Below are 12,344 nucleotides of genomic sequence, written 5' to 3'. Positions count from 1 at the left end.
ATTTTACAAGTGGGATTGCTCAAGAGTGGGAGTGTTACAACTCACAGTTTTTTTGCCATTTGATTACTTGTTATTAGTTGACAGCATGAGCGCTGACGGCAATATTTGCCAGTGAATGTTCATGTTTATTGCTGCGTGCAGGTGGGTTTTGATATGGCTGCATTGCAGTGACCCCGTTGCCAAAGAGTCGTTGGGAATACATGTGCAGGAACCCATCTACGTTTGTCATGGCCAATTTCGATTACGATGGTCCGCCCTCCAACGGTCTGCAATATGGCTTCACATTTCTAAAAAGAATGTAAAAGAAGATGGCTTCTTTCCGCTGCCACCTGACTTGGAAGCAGAAATACATACCCTTATGCCATAGCCATCCATAAGGCTTATGGATGGCTCACAGCAGATTACTTGATTGTAGTCGATTGGATGCCTCAACACTTGAAGCCACTACTGTATTGTTGCATTTGCTTATGTATTCAGGTTAGCGGTGGCAGCTTTGTACTTCCTGCAGATGTCAGTTTCCCTACTCGAGACTGCCCTAAAGTCATGTCATTTGTGCCGGGGCCAGTATTCGCTTGGTTTTGATTATTGGAGCTAGCACAATTGTTATTCCCAGACTTGGCTGCATTCTGCACAGCCAGTCTACTATCAGATGCCAGTGAAAAAGAAAAGAAGGTCGACGTACCTGGTCCTTATAGTTGGAGACAATGAAGTCAAGGTCCACGATTCGAGAGGCGATGACCTTGAGTAGGCTTTGAACATACTCTGCGACATCCATGTCTTGCTCACGCAGCACTGGCAGCTTGTCGCCGAGATTAAGTCGACTGTAGAGATTGGTCACTGTAAGCACAATCTGTCCAGACTCGCGGCTTCGGTCGTTGGCTACGCGGTCATTGCGTTGTCTGTCCAGATCCAATCGCAATGCTTCGGAGCGTAAAGTTTCAAGCTGTTGCTGCTGTCCATGAATACTACTATTCTGTACGAGAACGATGTTTTGCATCTCCACTTTCAAAGCTCGAATACGCTGGCGAAGTTGGTCAGTCTCGACCTCTGCAGCCCGCACTTGGGCCTTCAAGTCGTTGTTAGTATCCACAAGTGTGGCGTGTCGGTTGAGTATGTCGCCTATCTCTTCGAACTCCCCGTCGGACGCTTCCACCGCAGCTTCGAGGTATTGACGATATTTCAGCAGCTGGTCACGTTTGCGTTCTAGAGCTCCGCGCTCTCGCCCGTCCTTTTCTAATTGCGTGACAAGCTGCCTCTTGCGAGATTCGTTGATTTCTCCTAATCGGTGCTCGCTCTTAGTCTTTAGCTCGGCTCGTGTTCGCTTTGAATCGTTCTCTTTGATAAACTTCTCAAATCGTGCCACCTGTTCTTTCATTTCAGCCTGTTTCCGCTCCAACTCGCGTTGTCGGGCGTCACACGCCTCCATGCGCTGAGCATACTCCTCTTTCATAAAGTCTAAAGCATCATCAATTTCACGCATCTCTTTACGCTTTTTGAGCAGCAATGTGGACTGTGACATCTGAGAGATGCCCGACACCACTGGCTCCATGTCATTGATCTCGCGCAACGCGAATTTGCCACTGATTACAAACTTGTTCGTTAGTTGCATGCAACACGAATAAAATAAAAGATAAACGATGCTCCTACTTGGCAATTCGAGCTTCCGTCAAGAAGACCCCAGACACATCGTCAAGCGTGCTGCCAGCGCCCGGATTCGCGTCCTCCATGGCTGTCCAGTGTTAGCTAATGCTTCACTCGATGACTTGTATTCCGAAGCAGGTCAATTCAAATGCGAGGTGCTGGTTCATGAACTGCCTGGCAAGAGAGTCGCGGGCTCAGCGAGGTGGGGACGGTTATAATAGGAACTGTTTTTGTTTTTAATTTATTTTGAGTAAGTCGTTGATTGCTTCTAGCTTAGTACATGTTCAAATTGCATGTATTTTGCGGTCACGTGGTAGACTTCTTGTCGTAATCCGGACGACGCCGTCTGGATTCCTTCAATTACTCTAGACAAATCCGCACCCACCCCCTATGCTCAATACATTTTTGAAAACACGAGTGCGTTATAAACGGCACATGCATGAGAAGACTAGAGCCACAAAAAACTTCAAGGAGGCATCATTTTCCATCGCCGCTTCACGCAGTTATGTCGACTGCTTTAGCTCCTTCTTGCAGTACAAATGTATTGACTACTTGTACTGCTAGGTCACCAAAGGCATCTTGCTGGTTGCACCGGATCACAACATGCATCATCGTCACGGGCAACGAAAAAAACCATAACCGGGTAAAACCAGACGAGCTGAGGAACCTTCGCCATCGCTTCGCTGTAGGTCCCACCCATCTCGCGTGCTTTCAAGATTCCGCTGAGCTTGAGGCCGAAGCGTCTAGGCCGTAAGAGTGCCTGCGACGATCGCCTCTTGCAATTAGCCTACCGTATGGATTTCACGCGCTGCTAGCATACGCTCAGTTACTGGTCCGATGCCCTTGATCGACTTGACTGGACTGCAGCCTGTCGCTGCCGAGACGATCTCCTGTCGCTTAAAGTCGCGCTCTTTTTCTTTTAGGACAACAAACACCAGCGCCGCTCGGGTCAGATCGCGGTGTACCACCTCCAACAAACCAAGTTTCTCGAGGGCCAACATAATTCCAAACGCATTCACAGGATGAGTCATCAAGATTGTCATCTGGAACAGAATCACACGAACCCATGACCTATTTGGCTGTCACCACCGCGCTACCACCGGTAGGGTCCATCTTCGGCAAATAGAACCCGTTGATCGGCTCGAAATGCAACGAGTACGAACGCGAGTCGCAGTAGCTGGCGACAATTCCTTGAGCTTTAAAACGTCGATTGGGTGATTCGCCGACAGACTCTTTAGCAATTCCCTGCTAGCCATAGTATCTGTGTCTAGTAAAGATCGAGGCTCTCAAACCTTCAGCCTAGCGCAAGCTGTTTAAGCGCTTCGGCCTCGACAATCCCCGCACGCAGTGAAGCACATAGCGGTAAGGTAAATGAGTAGCCCTGACAAGGTACTGTCACAAAATGGCTATAATTCCTAAAGAAACGTCCAATTGACACGCGGCTTTCACCAATAAAAAAATGAATTACTCGTTGATTTTTGTAATTTTTTGTGAGTTATGTTTTCAGGTCTATTGAGACGCCCCAATTCTGGTGCTTGCCAATTTAGTAGCCTTCTTATACTTGGTTTGAGTACTGATAACTTCCCAGCTGAGACCGCTGTCACTTCTAGAGGGCTAGGTGGTAAATCCTTCCCATCATCATATTGACACAGAATCATTTTTTAAACAAGTTTATTATTTTCTGCAAGTCAGACCTTCACTCATGCTCCACAGCTTTTTTGCTTCTTCTTCGAAGCTCTTCCACCTTGCTTGGGTTTCGCGCGCTTGTTTGCTGATTCCTCCTCCAATAGCTCGCGCGTGAGTATTCGTCCACCGGTTTTCCTCCGGTGTCGCTTTTTGCCTTTCGCAGGTCTCACTGGTAAAACTGGGATATGCTGCTTCACTATCTGGGAAATTTCAACCCAGGCGGCATCCCGATAGGTTACAGGCAGCCCATTTTGATCAAAGTTAGCTAGCTTAGCATGTATATTGACCCGAGAGAGAGGAAATATCCCGCAACTACGAAATCCAGCTGCAAGATTGATACCAAGTCGAGGGCCATTCCACACGAGAGCGGCTAACTGCAATGCAGTTGCCTTGTCGATGGTTGACTCGCCGAGGCTTGGTAACAACCCATCGACACGGGTCTTAAGGCTCGTTTTAAATGGCAAAAACACCGCCACATTCAATAGCTGGAGTAGATGGGTTCCATTAGGAGGTAGACACACCAATTTAAAACCGATACTGTCAGCAACATCGACGATCTCCATAGAAATGTGGGACGAGCAGCCATCCATAACCAGTAGAAGAGGCGTTGGTACCGCATTGGAAAAGAAGTGTAGCCATTGAGCAAAAACCTTGCTCGTCATGAACGCCTTCGCTGTCGTCGTAACCGCAGCACCCGGAAGCGGACAGGACTCGAATAGGTCGTCGTTAATACTCTCGCCGGGGAAGATAAACAGTGGGGGGACTACAAACCCACTTGCACTACCGCATGCAACAAAACTGAGATGGAAGCTTGTTTTGGCATCCTTGTGCCACATGTTAGTAGCCCTTAGCGGCGAGAACCAGCTTGCGCTCCCGTGTAGTCCGGATCGCAGTCTCATCACCATTGAAGACTCGAGAAGCGTCCATATTGTGTTCAATAACCACTTTTGCCAGCGATGAAAACAGTATAGACAAGTCACTTTCAGCAACTTCGTTGCGTGCTTTCGACACAGACTGTGACGATCTTAGCGAAAGCGACGGGTAGCGCTCCAGGAAGCGACGTAACCACCCATTTCCAACGGGCAATCCACACAATAGCTGAGCTATCTGTTGAGCCTTGTCAAGTACGTCGTGGCGACTAACAGGCTGGCCGCACCTTCGGCGAGCTTGTATCCAGTCCCGGATACTATCCTCAGCATCTTTAGACAGCAGTGGTGGTCACCCTCGGCGCTGAGGCCGTGTTGGACTGCCCTTGCGCTCCGCAGCGACGTACTTTTTAAGCGTACTAAACGGTATCTTGGTCTTTTTACTCGTTACTTTCATTTCAGCTCCAGCGAGGACTTCTTGCACAGCTGCATCTCGTTCTGCTTCAGTGTAACTGGCTCGAGACGCCCCCATTTGCAGGTGGTAGGAACTGAACTGGTAAATTAACTCTTTAAGGGTTTCGCTCTGACGCAGCTGTTTTCTTTTTGTCTAATCAAAACGGTTAGATCACGCGAAGATGGATAATATTGGTCAAAACTAATGGGCTACTAGTTTGGCAAAGGCTCGCCATTTGAGCATTTCCCTTATACCTTCTAGCGAAGTGTAAAGGCTTTTTCTGTCGTCCTTGACCGATTTCAGCAGACGCAGCACAATGTTTTCCACGACAAATCGAGATGCAAGCTTTGTTTCCACCCACTAGGTGCTATTAGTAGGTTCGTAATGGAAAATACGATGACAACCTCTGCAATTTTCCACAGAGTCGATGACATTTTGTAGCTTACCTGTGTCAAAGATTTGCTGAATCTCTCCGAGTAAGTCGCGTTTCTCAATATCGACGTCCTCTTCCTCTTGTAAAAGGCATTCGCGGGCCACACCACCGAAAGTCTAAAACCGCTCCTCGATCAAATCGTCTGCAATGGAGTTTTCTCCGGCACTCTTGGAGCTCTTCGCATATTCAAAGAGGCATGTAGATAATGACACAATCCTTCCTCACCACTCTCAGCCATTGTTTGTTCGGGCTAGAAAGCACTATAATACTATCTGGCCATCTCGAGGAAACGTCAGGTGAGACCCGTCACACAGAAATAATATTTTCTTCCTCTTCATCTCATCTTTTTTGCTGAGAGCTTCATTAATTATCGCATCAATATCTACCGTCAGGGTGCTCTTGTTAACATCGTCGTCATCTTTAAAGACCACAGTCTTCTCCACACTCCAGAGTCTGTATGTGTTGCTCACCTCCTTCCGGAAAAGTTGAAAGAGAATCCACTTAGGTACGAAATGCGAGGAATTATGAATTTGAGTGACTCACTGAATAAGACCAAAACGGCAAATTGGGTCGGAATTCACAATATCATAGGCGTAGAAGACCGACTTGCCAACAGGAACCCTAAAACTTTTATTTAACTGCAATGCTACTAGCGCTCTGGGCGCCCGCTCCGCGGACGCTAGGGCATGGTTTGTTGGTGTAAAGAGGGACGACCACCTCCGCTGCGTTGCGGTGTGCTTAGATTTTCTACTTAGAGCGAAGCTACATATAATAAACGTATACTGTGATCTACTTATGTTACGGCTCAAACCAACACTGCACACAATATTCTTAGTGTTCACGTGTTATGATAGACTTGACCAGGGATTAACGTGATCTGCAAGATGAGAACTATCTTACCCGAGAAGGTTCTGTCTGTAATCTCATTTTAGCGCATTGCTCCCAAAATAACACGAATCGGAGACGCGCGTTGTTGCAAAGCTAATATATGCTGTACGGAAGACGGGTCAGTATCAATGATGCTACGAAATATGCGTAGATCGGTGAGGAATCCCAGTGTAGCTGGAGTAAAAACGCCTACTCAACCATACTACCCATCTGCACGTCATCGCCGTGAGGCAGTCGACACATATCATCGATTGCAACGGTCTAATAGAGCAATGTTAATCAGCTCCTCGCACGAAGTATCTTTTAGGATAGGTAGTACTTGCCGATGGTCGCCACAAACATCAGTATTATGCATTGAAATTATTCTGCTGAGCTGTTTGTGATGTTACTGAAGGGTTATTTCCACTATCTTCCGCATGCATTTATCTTACTTGCATAGCTGACGTACTTTCTGACTTATTTGCATAGCTACTGACTGACAGAGTGGCGTAAAGCCTTTCCGACTGACATTATACTGGGTCCGATATGTACGACAAACATACGAAGATATATGGCTGTAGGCAGAGTATCAGATCGTAGTGATGCTTAGACTTGAATTGAATAATAGTTCATGTGCATTAGATGGAGTACTTTCGCTGCCTACTTACCCGCTCGGCGTGCTATTTGATATGTCCGTGCATATATCGCAAGGTCGTTAATGAGTGTATTAGCCACGCGCTCGAGATAGTTTAACCTATGCATGGGGTCACTGTTTCTTTATCGGTACTTTTGCATCGTGGTGCTAGCTTTCTGCGCTGATGGATCAGTCTATATGGCCAAGCGCGCCACTAACTGGACGTAGGTCATAACCGCGGTGATACAGGCAAGCTGACAGCGCATATGTAGGTAGTAGTCAGCGCGAAATATGCGCGCGGCGGGTACGTCTTATAATCATTCGCGACTCAACCGGACTCTCGTCTCGACCATTATACACAGGAAACTAAAATACAGTACTGCGTACAGGCACATCGACTTGCGACGACCACCTGTATGGTCAACACTACCATAGACGTGCTTGTGTCTATGTAGACAGCAACTTACTCGTCGGTGCATAGTGCTCACTCTATACTGAAGCTTACATTCGTGAGCGCACATTAATGAAATATACGCTGTGAGCGTTGGTGGTACAGATAGCATGGTTTTGCGTGTGCCCACGTGAGCGAGTGTACGTGCCATCTACGGTGACGCGTATGCGGATAGGAACCACCAACTTGCAGCGGTGCACAGTTGATTCCATGTGCTAATTATTTTATGAAGCGCGCTACGCTCTGTAGGTGCGTCAACACCATAGTCAGCTTACCGTATGTGCGACCCCAAGCCTCGCACCGTCAGCCAGTATACCAAAAACAAAAATAGGTAGGAAAATGGGGGCATAAAAGGGTATATTTACCATTAGTTGCTCTTCTGCTGCTTCTTTTGCTCGATGTTCTTGGCGTTTCGGGGGGTCAGCTTGCGAGGGCGGCTGCGCCTCTTTTTCTTCTTGGGGTACCAGTCAGGACCCATCGCCTTCTTGACGTTTGCCAGGCTTTCCTGGCGGCGCACTTCGGCCGAATCAGGTGGTGGGGGCTTTTCCTCCCAGAACTTAACCGCTTTTGGGCCGGTCTCGCAGGCTACACAGCGCCACACGATGTCTCGGCCGCTAATCGTACGGAACGCGTAACCGTACTGCAGCTTTCCACAGCAGATGCAGCGCGCCCGGGAATCCGTCGTAGACCGCTGCAGGTTCAGCAGAAGCGGGTCAATCTTCGCCTCGCATTGCTTGCACGTAGGGCCCACCATTTTGCAAACTGTGTGTAAGTTAGCAAATTATATTGTTTTAACCAATTACTTGCGTTCAAATATTAGCCAATAGCATGGACATATAAGGCGGGTATATATTATTTAAAAAATATTTAAACAATGATATTTAATATTTTGGTTCTGCTATAATAATACTTTTATCATATTTCCAAACAAATACATACTTTACACGCAATAAAAGTGACTAAAAGACTATGTACCGTGCGCGCATGCATTCATAGGGTGTGGTGCACGGGAGCAGATAGTGCAATGACCGTGCAGCCGGGCGCCTTCTTGCATGCTGACAATGGAGAGTGCCAGGACAAGTAAAAAAAACAATATTCGCAAAGTCCCTACCAAAAGCAGTTGTTAGAGTGCCCGATTTGATGTACATAGGGCTGGTATTGGGTAGCTAAATGTAAATACGTAATCGTTAGCGCAACTCACCTGGTTGTTTGCATCCAATCGGTGCGTTTCGCTAGCGGCAGAAATGTTTACCTCACGGCCAATCGCGAGGGCGAGAGACGGTCTGATCGTGCAACAGATCCAGTCAGTGTTGCAGGTCAGCAGGTATTGCCCAATAGGGGCGCGAGTTAATTGTGTCCGCTTTTTGGCTATTTTTGTAATTCTTGCATAGCTAGGTCGAGTCAGAAAGATAGGCGCGGTCGGTAAGATGGGAGACGATTGCATTAGACAGGCCGACTGTAGCCATGCGAAAAGGCAGGAAAAGGCAGCAAGAAAGGAAACGGACAGACTTATTGACAGACGGACAGGCTACTCGGTAAGGTGGCGGGAAATTTTTTCCTCTGCATTTGTTTTACTTATGGTTTGGCCACAATTTGAAATTTATTTATGGATTTTAAGTATTCCCACACGAAATTTATTGTTCTTGTTCGACAGCCACCAGGTTTTCGTTGGTATGCAAACTTGTGCCGCCGACTCAAACTCACGTTTCAATTCGCACACAGCCCAAACTACCAACTCTCGCGACCTTCGCCATGTCCGACGTTTCCATGATGCCTTCCCAGCGCTCGAGGAGGAAGCAAATTGCTTTGTTCTTATTCAAGCCCTACCTAACCGAAACCGGAGATCCTACTGGCCTTCAGGTCTGCAAAGCCTGTGGCAAGACCCGCAAGCACGTCCCCAACACGGGGTATACCAAATTGGTGTCCCACGTGCGCACCGACCACCCGCGCTACGAGCAGGAGATGGGGGCGGTAAGTGCCGCGGCAACGGGTACTCACCTCCCGTGGGTCCACCAGAAGGCCTCGACGAGGTACGCCTGGCTGGAATGAGTTGTGAACGGGAACCTCCCACTCTCATATTGTTGAAAGGGAGGCCACACGCAGGTTTGTATTGGCTACAATTCGCCCTCATTTCAATTTTTAAACTCTAATACTTCATGTTCGGTACACTAATTTGCCTCCCGTCTCGGCCAATACGCTGTGAGAGAGCATGAGGATCTCACCAAGGCAGTGGAACGGCGCGTGGGTGACGAGATACCCGACAATTTCGGGCTGATGCTGGACGGGTGGACGCACGGGTCCAAATATTACCTCGCTGTCTTCAGGTGCTACGAAGCCAGGGCCGGACCCAGGTACCCTCTACTATCGCAAGTGCCAATCGCCGTGGATACAAGCGGGTGGTTAGATGCCGAGACTTACATGGCGGCGTTGGCGGCATTTTAGTCATTTTTCACTAAGGGCCTATCTAATTGCATATTCATGGTCGGCGATAATTGCGCAGTCACCATGCAATTTGCGCGTCTCATGGGTGTTCCGTTTGTTGGCTGTGCAAGCCACCATCTAACCTTGCAGGCCGAACGCTACTGAACCCGCACGAACAGGACCTCGAACAAGTCCAGTCGCTAATGAAAAAACTGAGGACGATTACTCAAGCGGCGAAGTTGAGATAAATTCTTCACTATTGTATACTTTATTTTAGGTTTTTCAATTCAGGTTTTTGTTTATTATTTAATAGACGGAAGGAAACCCCACTCTGGCTAAAGCTGCGTCAGCAAACCCGATGGGGGTCGACGTACGCGATGCTGGCTCGCTATTTTGAGCTCCGAGAGGTTATAAACGCGGACGAGGAAGACTTGGTCGAGCAACTACCGCCACCAGCCACTAATTGCAGACTCCTAGCGCTGCTGACGGAAATGGGCGACATCGAATCAATTTCCAAGAAACCGCAGTCGGATGAGCTTAACCTTCTTGACGCTCGCGATCTACTGGATAGGCGGTTGGAGATAAAACCAAGATTCACCAATTATCTCGGTAAGGCACTGCTTTTATTTTATTTTTCTAAGGTTTTCTAACTTCTTTTAATAAACATTTAGCCCCAAGAGCGGATATCGTGCACTCTCCAGATTTTGAAGGTGGTGTGGTCAAAGTTCTTGGTGGCCATGAGAAGGACCGGACGAGTGCTGAAAAAGAGGCACTGAGGCCCTTACAACGCGCGACCAGCAGGAGCAGCGACCCAGTAGAGGAATCGGCCAAGCTAGGCTTTGCTTGACGGATCCTCAAGCGCAGGAAGATCACCGCGGAGCCCATCACCTACGCGATGATATCTGTCATTATACCTACCGCCAACAAAGTAGAGAGACTGTTCAGTATGGCTCGCATGATCTTGCGCTACGAGCGCAATCGACTTTCGCCGCTGATGTTGGAGATGCTGCTATTCCTAAAGGTGAACAGCCACTATATGGATGTCACCACTGTCGGTGCTGTGATTTAGGGAGTATGGCGCGATAAACTTAGTAACACAATCACGTTTTGATGCAGATATTTATTTGCCACAGTCGCAGCACAAATATTAATTGCAGATTTCCGACCTAGCATACAGGTATCTATTCTCATTAAACGAAAAAACCATACAAATAATACTTTGAGGAGCCCTACTTGCCAATGCCTAAAAAAAAGCAACCTCGTCAGAGATGAAAAGCATCTTCACTAAACGCTTATCAGCTGTGCCGTTCGACTCACCTGATGTCCCCGTCACGGTCACGCACTTATCCGTCTTGGTCAAAAGCATTTTTTTCATAAGCTGATAGTATTCCTCGTAGCCCTCACGCACATAGAAAACATTGCTGCTTTTGTAAGGTTGGATAAACAACAGGATCGACAACTTTTCCGTGAACTGAGTGTCCTCCTCTGATGATGTCTTCACTGCCTCATCGGCAGCTGGCGGTGTGCCGTTTGAAGCAGTCTTCTGCTTCTTCGCTCTCAATTTTTTGGTCATTTTTCGCAGCGAGATGACCTAGGGAGAATCGAAATGTTCGCAAGATGGTTTGTCATCATGACAGGTGACAGAATTGGACGGACAACCTTAGCTGACATAATATGTAAATTATAATATTTTAGTAGTATTCCAACGAACGGGAATATATAACGTTTGCTATGAATAGGGCAATGGTTTATACAGTAGTGAAAGCAATTGCCATTACTTCCTATTATAAATGAGGGGGGGACCTATCAAAGCGGATGGAGATTGCTATTAGAGATTAAGACGTGAAAAGGGGTTGTCCAATCTTCCAACCCCCCCCCCCTGCAGACATGCCAGCAAATAGTTCATTTTAGGGATCGTTGAGGAAATATTATCAATGACAATTGCTTCCACTACCGTACAAATAAGATATTTTGGGGATGATAGAATTATCTTCATTTTCTAGGGGTACTTTTGAGAGCTTCAAAGGTGTTTTGCACTTTTTTCTGAGCACAGCACCCCCTGCGGATATTTGTACTAAATCCAACGTAATGTACCTTTTTCTCATAAATCTATGACAGTTTAGCGCTCTGTTGGCGGGTTTACACTGTTAAAATCGTCGCAGAAAGCTGCGAGCACAGAAAGTGAGCACGAGAGCGAGCAAGACGTGAATTGATGACAGCAAACGTACCAGCGACGATATAATACTGGTGAGGCTGAGCGCTCAGGCAGCGGTACGACGTACGAAGCCGCGCATGGGGGTCAAGTTGCGAGCTGTCAAGACTCTCATCAAGGTCCGTGGCTCGAGTATTGCCGAGGGCAGATGCGATGCAGAGTATTGCTCAGCGACAGTGGATCGAGTCACGAACCATCGCCGGAGTGGTTCAAGGATCATTCATTTTATTTTTGACTTATTGACATCGAAGGCGACGGTCCAAGTGACGACGCGGCGTCAAAGTGGTGTCCAAAGCATCGACTGGTCGTAGCGATCCGGATACCGCAAGTGACATTTCGGAACCTTTGTAGTGCACTTTGAGGTGGGTTTCCATTCAAACTGTTCAAGAAGCATAGCTTTGACAGGGCTGTAGCTTGTACATTGTTTTTTAATCTAGCGAAGGTTTTAGAGAAACTTCACAGGCATTTAGCATGTAGTGTTTCAAAACGTGGTGAATTAATACGATTGTTCGCTTACATGCAGTTATGCGGTCAACGTGCGTCATGTTACCTGAAACGACTGAGGAATGTAATATCGCTGTCGACGGCTTTCGACGAGTTCAAGGCTTTTTGCTCTGCTGTGTCGCCACGGATGGAACTCTTATTGGGAACAATCACCCCTGCGATTTTGAGGGCTGGT

General features: G+C 47.5%; 2 protein-coding genes across 2 annotated transcripts; both read right to left on the bottom strand.

Moving 5' to 3' along the window:
* Positions 1-710: 710 nt before the first annotated feature.
* Positions 711-1,727, bottom strand: PITG_00866 (uncharacterized protein; the record flags this gene model as incomplete). The annotated part of the gene is made up of 3 exons (XM_002909368.1): positions 711-739; positions 787-1,580; positions 1,648-1,727. The coding sequence occupies 3 exons, from the start codon at positions 1,725-1,727 to the stop codon at positions 711-713; spliced, it is 903 nt and encodes a 300-aa protein (XP_002909414.1).
* An 8,955-nt stretch (positions 1,728-10,682) lies between these two features.
* PITG_00865 (uncharacterized protein) lies at positions 10,683-11,026 on the bottom strand (the record flags this gene model as incomplete). Its single annotated transcript, XM_002909367.1, has 2 exons — positions 10,683-10,696; positions 10,771-11,026. 2 exons carry the CDS (start codon positions 11,024-11,026, stop codon positions 10,683-10,685), a joined length of 270 nt encoding a protein of 89 aa, XP_002909413.1.
* Between the last annotated feature and the right edge of the window lie 1,318 nt (positions 11,027-12,344).

The sequence above is a fragment of the Phytophthora infestans genome, genomic scaffold (assembly GCF_000142945.1).
Source record: "Phytophthora infestans T30-4 supercont1.1 genomic scaffold, whole genome shotgun sequence".
Taxonomy (NCBI): Eukaryota; Oomycota; class Peronosporomycetes; order Peronosporales; family Peronosporaceae; genus Phytophthora; species Phytophthora infestans.
Note: the sequence above shows the minus strand (reverse complement) of the source record. Positions and strands in the feature narration are given on the sequence as shown.